Source organism: Haliotis asinina, chromosome 14 (assembly GCF_037392515.1).
Source record: "Haliotis asinina isolate JCU_RB_2024 chromosome 14, JCU_Hal_asi_v2, whole genome shotgun sequence".
Classification (NCBI taxonomy): domain Eukaryota; kingdom Metazoa; phylum Mollusca; class Gastropoda; order Lepetellida; family Haliotidae; genus Haliotis; species Haliotis asinina.
This window is the reverse complement of record NC_090293.1, coordinates 6,230,433-6,251,694: the sequence shown is the minus strand read 5'-3', so window position 1 is coordinate 6,251,694 and position 21,262 is coordinate 6,230,433. Positions and strand designations below refer to the sequence as shown.

Here is a 21,262-nt window from a genome sequence, read left to right as displayed (position 1 = left end):
CTTGCACCAATGCGACCCAATACTACAAGGTGCAACCAAGTTATTAATATAACTTACACCAGGTGCGAGTCAATTTTTGAGTGGGCACTTCTGAATAAAACATCTAAGTGATTCAATAGCATATTTCTTTCATTACATACTGCAACAAAGGCAGTACATCTGCAATTTGGCTGGTGCAACTACATTTTATCTTAGGCTGCACATGGTTCGAGTAAGTTCACATCTCTAAATCAAGCCCTGGATAGTCCTCTCTAACAAGAAACATGGGTTACTGAAGATCAATCATGACAAGGATTTTCACGTGTTTACCATCAAACATGTTTGACAATATGACAACCATTTTCTCCATTTCAAAGATTGACAGTTTATTTACACAAGAGTACAAATGCATGCCCATATAAGGGCATGTGACTAGCAGACTGTTGGCTGAGGGGGTTCATGATACACAGCTGTCTACACAACAGCTGTGAAATATACATGTGTAATATACATGCACCAGGAAATATAACACATCGCCAGACAGGAAATATACATGTCTTAACACATTACCAGTTGATCTACATGTACAATGGAATCAATGCACCAATATACTTTAATATGTGGGTAGGTTAACAAACATATTTCCTTCCCAGAAATTAAAACACTGATGATTAGAAAGTTTTGATATTGCCCATAACTGAACACTATAAAATCTTGATCACTGTTCTTTGAACATTCAGAATCTTTCACTTCCTTGCCAAAAACTTCCGATAATGTTTATGAATATACTTCATTAGCCATATTCAGCAAAAACATTCAACAGACTTCAGTGTTAGAGGTGAGGTTAAGACCTTTAGGTTACTTGTTTATATTTTGAAAAAAAAAACACAAGAAAAAACAAAAAAACAATATTAACCTTAAAATTTATACATGGACTCATTTTCATATGTAATTCTAAACACTGATTCAAACCTGGTTCTTCAGCTAGGTCAAACACCTTGTCTGTCTGGCTGGCTACCCACTCCACCCCTCATTTAGGAAGGACAAAAAACAGTTAAAACTGACTGCTGTTCACACATGTCCAGCCTGGTATATAAGGATTTATCTCACAGAGGGGAACTGTTGTGTAGTAATGTACATGAAACACCAAAACAGTAACTGTGCTCCTACAAACAAAATAAACTTAACATGTAAAACACAAACTATACACAATAATTCAGTGATGCACTTTCTCATAAAAGTCAGACGTCTCAAACAGTACCTCCTGTGTGTGGATGAGTGAGTTAGTTTACTTTTCCACTGCTTTCAACAATATTCCAGCAACATCACAGCATGTGGCACCAGAGATGGGCTTCACACCATGTACCCATGTGAAGACCTGGGTTTTCGGAGAGACAAGAAAAGTGCAGATCATTGGACATTGCCACCAAAGGATGTGTCAGATGAGCCGGTCACAAATCATCCTTCTCTGAACAAGTGTGCATTCAAACCAGAATATCCCAGTTTAGTAACACAAATAGAAACGTCAACTTCCGAAAGTAGAACAGTGGTGCCATTACATTAATGTGGATATTTTTCACATCATATTTGTAGTCAATCAACAGCCAAGAAGGAATACCATCATATAAGTAAGTGGGTACATATTCATCCTCATCAAAATTACTCAAAAAAGTAGTAACAACTGCTTCTTTAGACTTGTAGTCAAAGCTCTTTCCTTGTAGCTGAGTACTAACTTCTACAGGTGTGTCCTCGAAATTCGCGATGGAGGAATCTATCTGAATGTAACATGATTTTAATGATTAGCCATGCTATGGTTGTGAAGAACAGAGAGTATGACACAAGCTGCAGACGACATTCGGTCCTGACAGAAACATATATAAAAAAAAAATCGTTCCCTGGCAGATCTGACTAGCAACAATTTCAGATTTTGTTTAAAGCTTGACTGAAATCTACCAGTCTACTGCAATTGAGCTTCAGTTAAACAAGTCAGCATCTAGTACTGAATGAGTTTAGTTTTACGCCACTTTTAGTAATATTCCTGCAACATCATGGCAGGGGACACTAGAAATTTTCTTCACACATTGTACCACTGTGCTGCTTCCAACCCAGGTCTTCAGAGTGACTAGCCAACACTTTAACCACTAGGCTACCCTACCGCTCCCTGCACCTAGTAACTGGGCTAGTGTTCAAAACTCAAGGGCACTTTTCTGCAGACCCTTAATGGCTAAAAGTGACAAATCGTTTATTGCAAGCTTAGCAACCATATTTCAAATTCTTGACCAGGGAATCAGATAAAAACCTGAACATTCTGACAAAACATACATACTGCATAACAGTAACAGATTTTTGATGACATTTACTGGAATTAGTATCATAATCATTGAGACGGCAGTGATCTAACATAAGATATCACTCTTTATACACTGATATCGAACAGCATATACTGTGAAATCACAGCAGACATGGATTGATTAGTCACTTCAACATGGACAGACTAGAAGGGAATGTTGATAAACAGAAGGAATAAGCATTATAACCCAGGAATGATGTAAAGATGATCATATTCTGGCCATGACCAATATAGTGTATATTCCACACTGCTATCTCTGAGATACTTAGATCCTTATTGACAGAACTGAAAACATTTGTCCACAAGTGAAATCTGACCAAACATCGTCAAAAGACTATACAGTTTAAGGAAGCAGACTTTGGGACAATACAAAGACATTAATGTGTGTCCTTAATCTCATTAAGTGCATTACTGTAAATATGAAAGGAATATGGATGCTATGAAATAAGGAATCAATAACCAGTAGACACTGTGGAATGGAGGGATTAACAGTTGTTATACACCAACAAGAGTTGTACACCCTGGACAAGAAGGAGGTTGGTAAACTGCTGGCTGCTAACGCACTTCACCTATCCAGTCTTATCAACTTCGCTGTATGTCAATCCCAGCATTTCCGCATCATGTCAAGCCTAATAAAATAATACTTATTCATAACAACCAACTGAGATGTAACTAAATTTATAATTTTACAGTTGTATTCTAGGGGTAACTAATCTTTTCTTACTATACAAGATAAGGTCAAAAAGTGCAAAGGTAAATCACATGTAATTGTAACTTCAGCTCAGAAAGGTAACAAAAAGTCAAATAATGGTGAAAGTGAAGTTTGTCCACTAAGTCTTGTAGCAAGATTGTTAGATAATAAACAAAAACAAACATTCAAACAGTCCTTGTGGATGACTATCAGGAAAAAATAAAAACAATCTGTGACTTGGACTAGACTTGGCCTGAAGGTATGATTCAAGAAACCAGTGAGAAATCAGACTAGACCAGTCATTTCAAAAATAGTTAACAGATGTGAATACCATATTTCCTACATTAACAGACCAGGGTCTATTGACACACATGGAGGAATCATTTCCCTTATTTCTTTGTTGAGAAGAAATACTTCACACAAGTGAACCTCAGCTTATAAAATCAGTGTGAGTGAGTATGGCCTTGTGCTGCCTCCAGTAATATTCCAGCAACATCACAGCAGGGGAAACATGAGGAAAAGTGACGTATTTCCATGGAACTATGGGCTTCACACGCTGTACCCACGTGGGGAATCGAACAGCAGCCTTTGCAGGTGAAGTGCAACTTTAACCACAAACCGCACAACTCATCATTTTGATGGTTTTCATGAAAAATGGAGAGAACTCTTTAGCTGTATAGTTACCATTCATCTTAAAAGAGGAAATACGGTATTCCTTGTCTCCAGCTATTAGCACTGTCAACAAATAAACTAACAACATTGTCACATGCGGATCAAAATGCTTATATTGTACAATATGAAATACAAAATCTGTACACGTGTATATACATGATTACACCTGGCTAAGCCATGTTAGTGCACATACCATATTTACATTCCAACGATATATATAAACAATGATTAGCATTCACAATCTCTTTAGATCAACATACATTTTCTGACTAGCAACAATTTTGATTGACTTAAAAACAAAACACTGGAAGAATGTTTGTGCATGGGTGCTTTCAGAAATTATGCGTGTCTTTTAAATGTCATTAGTATGGTAACTGCTAGCACCAGTACTTGTGGGAAGCTGTTCTACTGTGTACTATGCAAAGCCACAATCATATGCTAAAGTATCACACACGTAATTTCTGAAATCATCATCACAGTAACATACTGATATTGCAGTGATAACTAAATTAAAACTAATATTAGCAACAAAAAAGTGGTTGCAACTTTACCTGACCGAATTTATAATACATGGAGCATAACTTCCAGTCTTCATTACCATACTGGGTGATAACTCCTATATCAAACACTGATATCCTACATCAAAGTGATATCCTACATAATGAACTGATATCAGTCAATAGAATGCCCTGTAAGGATATCTGATAAACAGTATGGTTCTAACCGTAATGACACGATCTATGATCACGGAGGTGGTAAACAGATGCACATACGGACATTTTGGCAACGACTAGCAAATTCTTCTCATAGAAACATAGAACTACACTGTGACAGAATTCTAGCATGCTAAGATATCGGTACACATCAAACAGTATCATTGCATCGGAGTCTCTTTGTTAATCACGTGAGAAGCTTCCATTCTGTTGAGTGCTTGGGATCACAGTTCACGGTTCTAGGGCGACACTCATTCCAGAACAGCCTCTGTGGTGTACATGTGCCGCATGTTAGTGCACTCCCCAACTCGGACCTAGTGGTGTATGATGTAGGTGCATGCAGCGTCACACATTATCATGGCACAGCTGGGCATACACACAGACTATCGGAATACTTTCTTCCAACACCCTGAAACCTTATTCACCATGGTCGGACACATTTGCATAATCTCATCTCCTTGGTAACAAAATGTACAAAGAATGAAAATGACTTCAAATCCATGTCAGGATTGTCTCTTCGAAAGTTCACTCTCTTTGGGGTGAGATTTGGCAGGAGTTGTCTCCCTTAGCTGAGGAGATCTCCAATTTTCAGCACTGCATGGATGGTGACAAGACACAGTGATGTTTCACTTTTTCATCTGAAGTCCCTGGAAGCCATGGGAAGACAGCTGGGCTTCCTCGAACGCCCGTCTTCCCTCATCACCTGGAACAAAAGTCAAGTATTCAAGGGTAAACTATCAAAAGACCATATTCAAATTATCATCAGTCCAAACCAGTTGTATGATGGTGTCCAGGGGGCAACCAGAATCTGCTGACAATAAGGAGTGTCCCTATACATCATTGCTTGTGATTCAGGACAGTAAATCTATGAAGATGAATTCCCAACTATTACCGGAGAACTTGAAATAGACAAAGAAGTTACACACCTAGATTAATCAAGAGTGATAACATGGACTTTCTTAGCATTGATGGCAGCAAAGCCATCATGAAATAGTATTGAGAGGAACTTCTCAAAGTGGCATGTACAAGCTGGTATTATGAAGAGGAATGCATTTGATGGATAGACAATAAGTAAGAGTAAGACTTACCCAATGAAAAGAGTGCATCCTTGGCCTTTCTCCGGACTGTGGAGGCAGCGTCTGCCTGACACACAAACACCAGCTGGTCAATACTCTCCACCGCCTACAATGTATAGCGTACAGAGGTGTCAGCTAGATGGGAGACACTTAATGGGGGTCACGAACTGGGAGACATGAGAAGGGGATCATGACATGGGGGTTATGATATGTCAGTGAGTATTTACATCATGTAATGCAGAATTATCCACGTGGGGTAATGACCACAGGCCTTCAGCCTGCTCAGCAAACACCATACCTACTCCACCACCCACTGGTATGTAGTTACGGAATGAAATACTGGAAGACATTTCAGCTACATAACAAGACATTCAGAAAGTAGTGACACAGTACAGATATTGTGCTGACAGGGAAATCAAAGATTGTGCTACTTGTCCACAATCAGCAATATTCAAATCAAACGACCTTCTTTGCAAATTTATCAAATCTGAATCAAACGATTCAGTGTTTGACTGAGTAATGGCCTATGCCATCATGGTTTGATGACAAAGCTCCCTTTGCAAAGCAATGAGGTGATCGTTAGTCACTAAGGTAGCCTCAGTGCAATGTTAAAGAATCAGAGTTAAAGCTGACCTTACTAAAGGTCCGTAAAAGGAGCCCCAGGTCGTCAAGTGTGACCACCTGATCTATTCAATCGTCTTGTGAGACACAGGCGGGGACAATTTTTAATAAAGAATCTCACAATACATTAGCGAGCAGCATGACGTGAACTTGTCCTTACCTCCAAAACTGATAGTGCATAGCAAGATCCTCCTCGGACATCGGGGATCTGATCCTCCAGACCCTCTACGAAAATCACCATCGCCTGAAACACACCACCAAAATGTCAAACATTCACACATCTCAGAACTGCTGAAAAGAGTGGCTTGGGACACCAGAAATGGGCTTCACATTTCTAGTATATACTATATATGTACAAGGGTACAGTTACATTCTCTAACAAATTTTAAACAGATACAGTTTATCTGGAGCAACTGTAATTCACAATGCAGCATCACTGAGTAAGCTGTTGAAGTCAATTTGTGTTGGTATTTTACAGCAGCTTCATTTACTCTTGCTATGGTAATAGTTTTCAACACTGTCGACTAAACAAAGTCATCCTTCATAATTATGATGAAGATATGAAATGTTCCTCTCAAACTCACCTTATCTCGAACTTCTTTGTTTCGTCCAACAGCCTTCAGATAGGTTGCTGCAGCAAACAGGGACATGTACAACACATATACAACTTAACTCCATGAACCCACGCATACAGTTGTGAGACTCAAATTATGATAATGTCAATTATGAACAAATGGAAAAGTCTGTACAGAAAGTCAAGACATTATGGTATCATTCTAATATTAAACAGCAGGCTTGCATTTAGTCTGTCGCACAGAAGACCCTGAAGCAAATATATCCAAGAAAGCCCACACAAGTCTAGAAAATGTGGCAAGTCTAGATTTCCTTAGCTTCAGGAAATGAAAGCCTGAGGGCTCCATTTCATTATATTATTTTGTTCACTATGAACTTTTTTCAGTAAAATTTGTTCATTTCAGAGACTAGCTGTTAGTCTAGCTTGCATGTAACTCCGCAAATATTAGTTACAAAACCTTATTACATCATATTTTGGAAATGAAATGTCAGCCTGACAAGAAGACATCAAGTTCTTGAGTAGAGTGACTTACATGGCTTTTAGCAATATTCAAACAATATCACAGTAGGGGACACCAGAAATGGGCTTCAAACAGAACCTGGTCTTCTTAAACCACCATGCTACCCTACCGCCTTTAGTTCAACAGAACAGTATTTCAGTTTTATTTATGCTGAGCCAGCGGGACAGTCAAGTGTATCCTGTACACTTGGAATTAAGCGACTGCACTATGAATCTTCTATATAAGACAAATAATTGACAAGTATCAGATTAACCACGACCTCACAAATGACCCCAATTTCCATATAAGGGAACACCCTCCAGAACATTCCATTTTGATTGTGTTTTGATTGTTATGTCATACTAGTGGACACGTTTAAAACAGAGCGGTACTGAGTTCACACCATGGTCAGCATGTATTGCACACGCTTAATCCCCGATCTACCTCAAGTACCTGTAGGAACCAAGTGTATTTGTCTACATTCCCTGCCCCGCCTACTTTTAACAAACTTGTTTACTGTGTAGGTTCTTCTAATACATGTCAAGCAGTAAGTGCTTCTACCAAGGGACATAGACCCGTGAAGGTCCCGGGGTAGAATAGGCCTTCAGCAACCCATGCTTGCCATAAAAGGTGACTATGCTTGTCGTAAGAGGCGACTAACGGGATCGGGTGGTCAGACTGGCTGACTTGGTTGACTCATGTCATCGGTTCCCCATTGCGCAGATCGATGCTCATGTTGTTGATCACTGGATTGTCTGGTCCAGACTCGATTATTTACAGACCGTAGCCATATAGCTGGAATATTGCTAAGTGCGACGTAAAACTAAACTCACTCACTCACTCACTCACCAAGGGACATAACTCTAAACAACAAAATAAAAGATCTTTGCATAGGCAAATGGATCTAAAAATGATGAAGGATTCTGCATATATAGGCTGATGGGGACAATTTTGCAAGGGCTTAGATATAGTAAAACTCTGTGGTTGTGATTCAAGAAGACTTACTTGCTGTCTGGTTGATCTCCCTATTATTTGCAATCAGCAGTGTTCCAACAACCTTGAGGCACGTTGGGGAAGGAATGTCCTCCTTCAAGGTCAACACAGCTTTGATGACCATATCTGTGTTTCCTGAACACAACCGATCCATCAGGCTGACTGTCAACACAAAAAACAAGGGTCATATTTCACTCTCTGCCCAGGCACAATGCTCAGATTTCTAGTATAATGAGGGAATATCTGACTTGAATAAATGCTGACACCACTATCCATCTATGGAAACCTCCTCCAATGTAACACTGATACAATGTTGTGAAAACCGTGAAAATGTTGTATGAGAAAATAACTGTAATGGTGTCCATGATCATCTTGTCAGTGAGTTGGGTTTTAGGCTGTATTTATGAATATTGCAGCAGTATCTAGGTGGGTCAAACCAGAAATGGGCTTAACACATTGCACTCAGCTGATGAAACCTCATCTCATTATTTTTTATATTCTTGTTTAATTTTCCACAAAAAGCATAATCTTGTCAAGAAACATCAGACAGATTTAGGTGATAAACATCATGAGTTGCCCACTTTCCGGGTGTAATTGAGTATTTGAAGCCTGGGAATACGTTTAGAACCGACGGTGTCAGCTGTCTGAGTTGGTTCCCATGGCAGCATCTCTAGCTGCTCATTTGTGGCGTCATTCTATTATTTTGTCACAATATGATTTGAATGACATCACCACTGTTGATGACCCAACAAAACAATTGTTTGCGATGTTTCTACGTGTCAATACGCAGTGAAAAGTCTTGCAGTTTCCGTGAATCAAATACCATTTGATCATGTTTTTCAACCAATCAGCTTACAGAACACAGTGACTTTTGGTTTACAATGGAAAAATACTCACTCTCCTGAGCGATGGAATCAATGAGAGCCAGACCATCCTTCTTGAAGAAGCTTACAAACTGATGCAGAGTGACAACCAATGATGGACGCAGCTTGTCGGGGTCGTACGACGGCAGGTCCAGCACCTTCGCCATTATGTAGGCAAACACTGTAACACAGGCATCTTTTATTACTACCCTTTAAATTACATTTGAAGGCACAGCATCCAAACAGACACATCATGCAGAAACAGAGTTGTGTGGAGTACTGTTTCCACTCAGTTATTTTAAGACATACAACAACATAATAACCATTTTGACAAAATGAGACGGAATCATCCCCATGTCTTCAGCAGGACTAGCAAACGCCTCAACCTCTGAGCTAACCAGCCACCTGTATGTAATCTCGAGAAACGAGAAAATGAGTGAGTGAGTATGGTTTTTAGCAATATTGCAGCAGGGGACACCAGAAATGGGCTTCACACATTGTACAAATGTGGGGAATCAAACCTGGAACATCGGTCTGTGATGAGTGAATGCTTAACCACTAGGCTACCCCACCACCTTTTAAATAACAGAAAAAGCTGCAGTGTGATAAAACTGAATTTAGTCACAAGGCATCATAACTGACTTCAATAAATGTTACTGCAAACAGAATCAATCGGGTCTTCAGCAGAACAAGAACCCTTACCACTGTCCTTCCCTAAATTAATTTAAATGGCAGAATTTGCAGGTTTTGCTAACCCCTATGATATATAACTCTGCAAACATATTTCTAATACATATATTCATTTCAAAAGCTGAATATGGATGGATTCTTTCATACAATGTTTTACCTTTATAATTACTCCCAGTATGTCACTCAGCAGTACTTCAGCTATATGGTGGTTGCCTGTATGTAACTGAGTTTGGACCAAACAATCCAGTGATTGACATCATGAGCATCAATCTATGCAACTGGACAATGATAACATGTGTCAACGAAATCAGCGAGTCTGACCATCCGATCCCATCAGACGCCTGTTATGACAAGCATGGATTCCTGATGACCAATTGCAACCTGGATCTTCACTGAACAATGAACATGCTTCCATGCCAGAATGATGGTCAAGCATCTTGGATCTTCACTTTCTGAAGATCATGCTTAACTCGGATCTTCAATGGGTCAATGAACAACGTACCTCTGGCAGGGGCAACATCAAAGGTCTCCTTGATATTGAGTCCAAACTTCTGCTCCATGGTGTAGGACAGCTTCTCTGGGTGGACATATAGCACGTTCTGGTCCACACACAGAACCCAGAATTCCTTCAATGCCTTGTCTTCGGTCAGCTCAGACATCACTGAAGAAATATGGCATGATATTAGCAGTTTATTTTTGTTTCATTTATGCTACACTTGATTATTGTAACTATTTAAAGCAGGACTGAATTTACTTCAGTCAGGATCAGATAATCCAGTGATTGCCGGAATTGTATGGGAGTTATGATCACCTTACTACTACAATCACCTTGTGAAACAGCCAAGAACTTTAGTGAACTTGTTACTGACTTGTCCATCAATGTAACATTTAACCGGTGAAATGTTAACCAATTTGCTGCGTATGTTATCTCAAGGTTGATTCTTTTCCTCCTTAGACATCCATAAATGATGCTAGTTTCCACAGGCAATTCAACATACCAGAATGCAGATCCACATCAGGCCCTTGTTTGGCGATCTTCATCAAACTTTCGATGATGAAGGCCTGCTTCTGGAGTTTATCCAGTGCGTAGAACTCTCGACACCTCAGAGGACCAAAGTTGCCCAAACTCTGCAAAATTCCAATATTATTAACATAAAAACAACGATAAAAACAGCACAAAAGCTGTAAGTACTGTCACTGGTATCATCTCTCTATGTCCAATTAAAATGCCATGTTGATTCATGACTCAGCAATATTCATGATATATCTGTTTCTAACAATCCACACTGTCAGACGGCCAACTTACAAGATCACGAAGTAATTCCTCCATACATTAAACAGCTCACTAAAAATGTTTGGACAATTTGTGCCAAGTCTCTGTAGAGTGGATATTTGAAACCAGTTGTTTAGATACTGAACTATCTATCTGCATTATTACATACCTTTACCAAGGATACTTTGTGAGAACATTTGTGAAGCATATTATTCTGTACATTTCCAGATTTTGGCTTTCATTAAACATTTAGAAACCAATCAACATTTTTGATGTTCTCATTTTGCTAGAATACTTGTCAAAACAGAAGGAGGCAGCCCCACTATCTCACCTCCAGAAGTCTATCACAGTATCCAAGATGAAAGAGGAGGGCCTGGTCAACTTGTTCGTTCCCTGTGGAAGGGGGAATGGGGCTTGAACCGAGACTAGAGCCCAACTGAGTGTCCTCGCTGAGACGCTTGGCGAGCGATTCGATACCGGAGTCAGCAGTCTTGGCAGTGGACTCTGGGCTGGCAAGAATTTGATCAATGCTGGATGTCCGACTCACTCTGCAAGTAAAATGACTTGTTCTGTGGGGTGTTCGTGATGTATGCATAAGACAGTGACTTGCTAACAGAATCAACTGAATTCTTCCTTTCATCTGTTAAGTTTGCACTCTAATTACGAGTGAGCGGGTGAGAGAGTGAGTTTAGTATTCTCTGCACCCACACTTAGTAAGTAATATTCCAGTTACAAGACGGTGGTCTCTGAATAATCAAGTCTGGACCAGACAATGAGGTGCTAACAGCATGATTATGTACGCAACTGGGATTCAATAACATGTGTCCACATGATCCCGTTATTTGCCTTTTATGACAGCTATGGACTACTGAATATCAGCTGTACCCGGATCTTCAAGGCTAAACTACTGATAAAATGGTATCTACATGATACTTTAATGTTGCCATGAGGTTGTTTCTTAAATTCAGTAACATGATTGTGATCTTACTTCCTAAATGTTTTTCTAATACATAACTAAAATAACAATTTCATTAGTATTAGTACTTTCATTAAACACTGTGCAACTGCATCAGTGTTATTTCAGTATCATGTATTATGATTACTACATACTCAGGACTAGGGTCAAGGTCATCTGTGGTATCATCTGTTGTATCCTCCGTGTTGAGGAAGTCGAAAGCTTCAAGTGCACTCTCTATTGAAACACTGATGCTGGAAGAACGAGAGCTGCATCGCGACTGTTTCTGCAACATGACACAAAGTGTTTATGTCAGTTTTATTCAGAGGGGAAACTGTAATGATTAATTAGTTACCAAGATATCAGAATACATGACATACAAAACATGCTTTTATGGATAAAAACGTCTTTTTAATCTACATACAAGGTTTCACAGTTAATTCTTGTTCCGTCATAATACTGAAGTCTGTTTGAATCAAGAGCGGACCAATGAATTACAGGTTAACTCAAAAACTATTAAACATTAAATACTCAACGCTGATTGTAATAAAAACATCATACCAACTCCATAAGGATCTTGCAGAAGTTCTGTACTAAAAATATAAAAGTTGATTAACAATCTATCATTAAATATCGACACAGTACACTATTTGTTACGAGGGAGGAGTACAGAGAAAGGGACAGCCAGGTGTGCAAGAAAGGATGGAGATGGCAGAGCACAGGTTAATGAAAAAAGAACTTTCTTGGCACTTGTGCATGAGTTTCTCCCTGGCTGCACCTCAACCTCATAACAAACAGTGAACTGTGTCAATATTTTAATGATTGTTAAACAAACTTTTGGTTTTTAGGACAAAACTTCTGCATGAAACCTCACAGAGTTGGTATGATAATTGATTTTGATCAGCGTTTCATTGAGTATGCTATACTTAACAGTTTTTGAGTTTTTTGAGATTGCAATTCATCTGTCTGTTTTTGAGCCAAACAGACTATAACACATACCATTTAAAAGTCAAGGTTATCTGTAACTAGACACCAAGCACACAATACTTACTCAAAGGTGGTTACATCATTTTGAATCCTCTGACCTACCAGGAATAAGTATTTTCCATTTTCAGAAGTAGAATTTTGGTTACTAATGGGAATATATGAACAGGGAGATAGTGTGGTTATTTGCACCACTGCCTATAAACCAACAGATGGAAGGCAAGAACATGTTGCTTATTTTCAGTTTTTCCATCTAATCACAGCTATGATCTGTCAGGTTTTCCCCAGCAGCTATGGCAAAGCAAGAAGGTAGCAAAAGGAGTGGGGTTTAAACTGAGTAAACAAGATGCAGAGATGTAACAAGTACCTAACCACAGTGTAGAAATTTCCCCACGATCAAGACTAAGATTGTTTGCAATGCACTGAGGTAAAAATATGCGACAATTTGCTTTTTCTTACGTTCAATTCAATTTGGGGGGAATTTTGAGGATTTAGAAAATTTTGTTCCAAAATCTTTGTTGCAGAGGTCAAATATAAGCCTCTGAACCTGAGATGACACGAACCATTCCAAAACCTCAAACTAAACAAAATGGCTTCCACTCACTCTGATGAACTGCTCCAGGAATACCACCACCTCTTCCAGCTTCTGCAGCTCATTATATTGTCCGAGGAAATCCTCTAACGAGGTCGTCAGCACATTTAGCCCTTCCTCAATACTAGTGGGATCATCCCGATTGGTCATAACTGTCTGCGAAAGAACACCGGGTAGAAGCGTCTGAGGGAGAGGCTGCACTGGCAGGGCACTAGATAATACTGTCTGTGATAGTCGTGATCCCTGAGTGTGGCTGCTCACAAACACGGTGTTGTCCTTGCTGCGGAGAAGTGGAGACGCCTGGTACGAGTGGGACTCAAAGGCTCGGGTAGGCAGGGAGGTAGAGGAGCCAAACATGTAGTAGTCATCCTTGGAGTGATGGAGATGAAGAGGGCTCGAGTAACGCCGTTCCGGACCCGTTGGCAGGTCGCCATAACTACCAGACTGCAGTGGAGGAAGCTTTTGTTACTTGCATGTGAGTGAGTATGGCTTTATGGTGCTTTTAGCAATATTCAAGCAATATCATGTTGGGGACCCAATGAGGTTCACACAATGCACCCATGTGGGGAATCAAACCCAGAACTTTAACAACTAGGCTACCCCATCGTCCCACTTCTTGCATTTGAGGGACAAAAGCTGACAGTATGAAAGACAAGTTTTCTGGGTAAGCGACACAGTGTAATCACCACCATCTGTGGCTCTTTCCACTACCCGATCTTTGCGCTAGGATGATCATTACTGCCTTATTTACATTGTTGCAGCTCCATGATCACTTCATGAACTGGGATCTGGATCCCATCATTACTTCAATAAGCACTGGCTACTGTGAACATTATTCTGTTCTGTCTCACCCTACAATTAATGAAGGACAAAGTCTCATTTGGGTTACACTTTCCTTGAATGTCTACCTTGGCCCTGTTTCACAACCTTGTACCGTTGTGACTGTCACCAGTATATGTTATTGTTTAGATGGTGCAACAATCATAGTGCTATGATAACGTTGTGGAACAGGACCCAGGGCAACCACCAGTCCTTCTGTATCTTAATGGCTTTCTAACAGACACTGAAACACAATTGGCAAAACAGACTGTCAACTTACCAGTTGGCCATTGAGTGCTAGAACCGACACGGGTCGCCTTCGGGGAGTACCCTGTGGTCGACTTGGGGCCTCGAAGAATGTCACAGTTTCGTCCATGCCATCTAGAGGGCTATAATAACAACAAAGCATGAACAAACTGATACAGTCTACAGCCAGGAGCTGAGTCAAGACTAGCTTAACTGGTCCACCATACCATTACAGGGGTGGAATGCCCGACGTCCCAGTTGAATGTTTTTTTCTGCCGAGAAAGCAAATTTGTACGTGATGCTGTACCTGTGTCCAGCTGACTTTCCAATGTTAATTATGTTTCTTATTTTAAAAAATCAACAAGAAATATGGCTGGTAATTATCAGGACAAGTGATTTTACATGTGGAACTGTACCGGAGTACTGTAGGAATTTTAATGTTATTTCCACCCCTGCATTACAGTTCAACGACAAATGTAGGTCTATGATAATGTACAGGAGTCATGATGAACCCTAGAGAAGAGGTGTAAACCCTGCTCCACTCCTGCTTACTCATGTATTATTGCTATACCACCATACATTTACTTACTATAGACCTAGCCTTAATGTCACATTGTGTTGGAGATAAAATACAGGACAAAATGTACAGCTGTTAAAACATGAGATATTTGTTTCAAATAATTGTGCCGCAGTGAGTGATTCAGTGTAGTTTCACGCTGTCTTTAGTAATATTCCAGTAGTATCATATTGTACCCAAGTTGGGAATTGGGCCAGTGTCTTCGGTGTGACAAGTCAATGCTTTAACCACTAGGCCCCCCCATTGCCCCTCCCAAACTGTGTTGTAGTGATTTATGGCGATGTTGCACATACTTCCATGTGATTACGATGCTGAGTTTGAGAGAGCCGTTGAAGTTGATGCTGACTGTCATCAGTTGTGGGTTGGCAGAAAACAGATCCTTGATCTCACAGTTCTTCTGCCCAAGCAGCACACTCTTAAAGCTGCGCACCTCCACTGCCTGAATCAAGAAAATCTCATCAAACACACATACTTCAGTAAACCTCTCTGGTAATTTAGGGCTAAAATAGTCATGTATAATGTTAAAAAGAAATAGGAGAGCAGACAACACATGAAGGAATTTATTTCAGGCATAAAACAATTGTCTAATTTGAAATTGTGAAGTGCATTTAAAAAAAAAATCATTCCAATAATTGACTAATCATTCTATGTTTTCAAATTTCTTTCAATTTTCGCAGCCTACTCTTTGTAATTATTTCAGAAAATATTAACATTGATGGTTTATTCTAAAACAATGCTATTTTTCAATGTTAAAAATATTTGATGATATCTGATAAATTTATGACTTGAGAATAAAATCATCAAAACAAAATTGAAAGGAAACCTGCTACAAGTTTGAGATTTTACTGGAGATTGGTTTAGAAATGGTTTGAGAGTTGTCTCCCTTGAATTGCTTCACAAACTGTTTCATAGAGATATATTATTATAAATTTATCCCAAACAAGTTCATTGAAATTAGTACTGCATATTATCATAAGTAAGCATTCCCTTACGAAATTCTAATATGGCGAGAGATTAGCAAAGTTCTTGAAAATCTTGAACAAACAGTTTGCAAATAACAGTTATGGCAATTCTCCAACATTTCTTGAAAAATTACTTTCTCAAAAAGAAACTGAACCCCTTCTAAAACCCACACAGCCCCCCTGTTACAATTCGGCACTCTCTCGATGTCAAGATGATCTTACCTTTAGACTGAGGACTTCTCCTACCAATGCTTTAAACATAAACTCCGGCTGATCCCACTTCTGTGTGTTGTTCTTCTCGATGCGGCCTTTTGTCTTCCATTTCTGTGGCCCGTGGCGGATGGAGACCTCAAATACATCACCAGGACAGAGCCGAGCAAACCCTGCCATACCTGTAACGTAAGACAGGGTCCTTAAAATAGTCAGTGTACAAGTTTGTAATCTGCTTTGAGTAGTATTTCAGACTACTACACTCTTCATCAGACTTGGCATGTGTTAGAGTGAGTCAGTTTGGTTTATATGCTGCTTTTAGCACAATATTCCAGCAACATCATGGTGAGGACACCAGAAATGGGCTTCAAACATTGTACCTTAGTGGGGAAACAAACCCAGGCTTCAGGTGTGATGAGCGAAAGCTTCAACCACTAGGCTACCTAAATGCCCCTGTTCAGAAAGTAAATACAAATGGTGGTGACTCAAACATGTACATTGTTTGAATTTATTGAGACAAAGTAGGTGAGTCAGATATTATGGAATTTGTACAGCAAAAATCTAGCAACACACTCCGGTCTAACAGACGTCATTTTATCAGTTAAGAAAGGATTATAAATAAGAATATCTTACCCTTGAGTTTACAGTGGAACGTCCCGAGCATGTTTTCCAACTGGGCTTCTATTGCACATAATGTCTGTAATCAAATGAAGCCAGGTTAGCTTCAGTTCTACACTCAAATTAACTTATACTTAAAAATAACTTCAAAACAGTTTTGTCTAAGAAAATACAAATTACCAATATGTATATAGCCCAAAATGCATGGGCATTAATGGGACACATAACAAAAACAAGATGAACCAATTAATGAAACAATCTCTGTCATTTATATCTTCGCTGAACCATGAGGAACCCCCTCACTGTCAATCTCTATGGCCAAATACAATTCATTTATTCTGTGAAGATGAAAGATACAACTCATATCATCTTGAAATTTTTGTCGTTGCAAGTTTATGATATATGGAAACGTTTAAAAACAGCCACCCATAAAATGTACATAACATACATAATGTTTATCATTCATTGCCTTACTAGGAAATTGTATGAGAACTTCCTACAGTACCTGTGAACATTCCTTATACCCGTATTTCACATTAGTGAGGGACTGCTTTCTGTTGCCAGGCGACGTTGTGTATGCTCTTGCCATTGTCCGAGCCCCTACAGATCAAACAAACATTCTCGTATTTATCAAAGATAATTATCAAAAATGTTAATTTCAAACATTCACTCAAAGGTATTCATGAATACTTGAGATTAAGTCACTTTCAGCAAAATGTGATGTGATAGTAGATTTCAGGAGTCTGCCTCATGCTGCCTGAACACTTGGACAGTTAATTGAAGATGGAGCCACACTTTCCCTTACCTTCTCGTAGTTGCTGATGAACCAGATAGCACTCATGGAGCTCATCAATCTGAAAATGTCAGGTAAGAAAAATTAGCATTTTTTCTATTTTGTGAGTTTGTAATAGATGCAGTTCAGTTTCAAAGTTGGGTATTTTAAAATCCTTTATGACAAGACTCAGTTTTTCCCCAGGGGATTCAATGCTAGGCATGATGGGGTTATTCAATACCCATTTGGGTATTAATTGTATCAGTGTACCTGAGATTTTAATGTGTTCAGTGACAGTATGTATACACTCTAATATTGAAGTGAACTTAAATGTACCTCAAGCTCGTATTGTTTTACATTATAAATCTCCTAGAATATGAGGAGAATGTATCAAATTTTGATATCCACATGTACAGAAAACAATTTTAACATATTTGTTAATATTTACATGTGGGTGGGATATTTAATTATTTTTAAATTTCAGTACTCAAAACATAAGTTGGCATTGTTCTCACCACTAAAACATTCATGACCAACAGGAATATTTCAGAATATGTAACAAACATGGAAACCATGCACAGATGGAATCAATTCCAGAAGAGTGAGTCATATCCACGGTACACGTCCTGCCATGGACTTGTGCTTCCTCACCCAATAAATCTGTACATAACACTCACCTAGCCTACGTAAGCCACATTCTCACACATGTCCTGGCATTGTGTTAAAATCTACAGGGTGAAAATTTCCATCAATTTACCTTGGCATTTTTCCACTGTTTACAGTTACAGACCCAACTGATTTTTGACAATACAGGTTCAAGTTTTTATTCCCATAAAATACACTCTCATTTTTATTTCTGAGGAGGTAAATATTGCATGCCGTCTTCATTTTGGATTTATCTAGATTTATCTTACACAAACTCATGCCCTGTAAGTTCAAGGTCAGATCAATTCTGTTGACACCATGATTATCATTGTCAGATGTAATTTTTGCTCTTTTCATTCTTCAGTTTATCTTAAAAAATATGGCTGAAGTACCAAAATGAAATTAATGAAGTCACACATAAACTTTGTGTAAAAACAATTCTATTCTGAATCGTCATGGTTACGTAATGAACTGAAAATGGGGTTTCAGTATTAATGAAAGTCTTACCCATAATGCTATGCTACGGGCCATGGACATACAATGGTTGACAACATATAACATTCAATGAAGAGATATGATAGATAGAGTGCTTCTTTAAATGACATGAGTTATGTCCCTTCCAAAATTGATCCAGTATGACTTTGTGAATTACCAAAACATCAAAACAACCAACCTTTGACAAGTGAAATTCCAGTTTCTTCAAATATCTTTCAGCAGCTTTGATTTGCTGGAATAAAAAATAAAAAATTATTATTAATATTCCAGATGAATATAGGCACAGTATGTAAATGATCAAAGTCAAGAAGATGGTAGCTGGATTGTCTGTACACAATGGATACCTATGACACACAGACACAATAACACCATGCTAGTGTCTCAACAACCGGTTGTACATTGGTTCAGATTGAACTTTCCATATTCCCCAACCTATGCCAGCTAAGCAAAGAGAAAGGAAGCTTCCTCTGACAGTGAGCGAACGTCAGATTTGCCACTGATTTTGTGACTGACTGAGATAATGATATCAACATCAACTTTCACAGTATGCAATAAAGCAATGCATCCATACCAAACCATCTGCTCTAGGGGGTCTACATGCTTCAGTCCAAAACTAGCAGGATCTCAAGCACTATGCACAAGTCCTCTGAAAGTTTTTTCCCTTTAAATCTCTACCAAATAGCCATGCCCACATTAGTTTCCCCAAGTACCTACAGATGGAGACCAAGAACATGGAGGCTGTTCATTTTCTATCACATTCCACTCTGTTTAAACTATACATATGGAAATTAATTAAGCAACACCAAATTCAAAGACACATAAAAACTTAACAAAGTTTAACGAAGTAATTTTGATGATTGATTATTCAATTTTGATGTATTGACATACAGCATGAGCTTTTCATGGGTTGATATGACGCGCGTGAAGCTTGCACAGCGCACGTGCATTGCTTTAACCTCAACTTTCGAAAAATGCACTTTTTCCCTGGGGTGTTTACAAGCGCAGGTTGTCGATTGCATTCGGTTTTTCATTCATTTCAATGTCATGGCACGTAGGAAATTATCAGAGGCCACTCGTTGGCAAATAATCGGCATGAGGAATGCTGGTATGTCTCTAAGACAAATCGGGACTCAAATCGGACGACATCATTCCATAATTTCAAAACTTTTGAAAAAATACCGGGCCACTAATGAAGTTAAAGACCTGCCTAGACCAGGAAGACCCAGGAAGACCACAGTCCGAGAGGACAGAGCTTTACTGAGACTTGTACGGCGCAGGTCCTTCGACTCGAGCTCTCGGTTGAGACAGGAGTGGCTTCCAGGGAGACCCATCTCGAACAGGACTGTTCGGAATCGTCTGAAAGCTGCAGGATACCGGGCAAGGAGGCCAATCAAGCGACCCAGACTGTCTCCAGCCCATAAGGCAGCCCGACTGGCCTGGTGTAATGACCGTTTGCACTGGAACATTGCCTCTTGGAGGAAGGTCCATTTCTCAGATGAGAGCCGGTTCTTGCTGCACATGGTGGACGGTCGTACTCGGGTCTGGAGGCAGAGGAACACAGCAATGGCTCCACGGAACATCCAGGAGACTGTGGCCTTTGGGGGAGGTTCCGTTATGGTATGGGGGTGCATTTCCATGAACTGCAAGTTGGATATCATTACCATCCGTGGCAACCTTAACGGTGTTCGTTACCAACAGGAGGTTCTTGACAGGGCTGTGGTACCTCATTTTGAGAACCATCCTCTGGCAACGAGACCCATATTTATGGACGACAATGCTAGACCTCACAGGGCGCATGCTGTAAATGATTTTTTGCGGCAAAATGCAATTGACAGAATTCCATGGCCTGCCATGAGCCCTGACCTCAACCCCATTGAACATTTGTGGGACTTTATTGGCCGTCGTGTGAGGCAGAGAGACCCACCAGTCCATAATCTCAACGAATTGACGGCTGCCCTGCATGAGGAGTGGAACAGGATCCCCCAGAATCAGATCCGGAGACTCATCCAAGGAATGAGGAGGCGTCTGGAATCGGTGGTGCGTGCGCAGGGAGGACACACTAGATATTGATGAAAGTCGGTGTGCAGACTCTCAGATGACTGTTCTTTCTTTCCATGTGACATTTGTGTTAATACACCTGACAACAACGTCTGTGGATGAATAGTAAATTGTGTCCATTTTTTCATGAATTTAAGACAGTTTTAAGAATTTGGATTTCGTTGCAATAAAGCAAAGTCTTGATACTTTTTCCCTTTAAGTTGTTTGTCAGAGATCGTCTGTTGAATAAAAAAGTGTCAAACTATATCAACCCGGCATATTTTGATTGTCAGAACACTTCAAAGTTGCTCCAATAGAAAAAATTGGGGTGTTGCTTGATTAATTTCCAGGTGTAT

The 21,262-nt window shown here is 39.5% G+C and overlaps 1 protein-coding gene across 1 annotated transcript in view; it reads right to left on the bottom strand.

Moving 5' to 3' along the window:
- Nucleotides 1–339: 339 nt before the first annotated feature.
- LOC137262038 (rho family-interacting cell polarization regulator 2-like) overlaps nucleotides 340–21,262 on the bottom strand; it is a gene marked incomplete at its 5' end in the record, with an annotated part of 81,138 nt that continues 60,215 nt past the window's right edge. Inside the window, 18 exons of the mRNA XM_067799830.1 lie at nucleotides 340–5,108; nucleotides 5,494–5,587; nucleotides 6,263–6,346; nucleotides 6,687–6,733; nucleotides 8,181–8,330; nucleotides 9,066–9,212; nucleotides 10,224–10,382; nucleotides 10,720–10,849; nucleotides 11,326–11,542; nucleotides 12,105–12,235; nucleotides 13,538–13,969; nucleotides 14,625–14,733; nucleotides 15,461–15,606; nucleotides 16,352–16,521; nucleotides 16,973–17,036; nucleotides 17,463–17,557; nucleotides 17,763–17,811; nucleotides 19,048–19,101. Coding sequence (XP_067655931.1) covers nucleotides 5,032–5,108; nucleotides 5,494–5,587; nucleotides 6,263–6,346; nucleotides 6,687–6,733; nucleotides 8,181–8,330; nucleotides 9,066–9,212; nucleotides 10,224–10,382; nucleotides 10,720–10,849; nucleotides 11,326–11,542; nucleotides 12,105–12,235; nucleotides 13,538–13,969; nucleotides 14,625–14,733; nucleotides 15,461–15,606; nucleotides 16,352–16,521; nucleotides 16,973–17,036; nucleotides 17,463–17,557; nucleotides 17,763–17,811; nucleotides 19,048–19,101 — 2,355 coding nt within the window. The remainder of the gene's footprint in view (nucleotides 5,109–5,493; nucleotides 5,588–6,262; nucleotides 6,347–6,686; nucleotides 6,734–8,180; nucleotides 8,331–9,065; nucleotides 9,213–10,223; nucleotides 10,383–10,719; nucleotides 10,850–11,325; nucleotides 11,543–12,104; nucleotides 12,236–13,537; nucleotides 13,970–14,624; nucleotides 14,734–15,460; nucleotides 15,607–16,351; nucleotides 16,522–16,972; nucleotides 17,037–17,462; nucleotides 17,558–17,762; nucleotides 17,812–19,047; nucleotides 19,102–21,262) is intronic.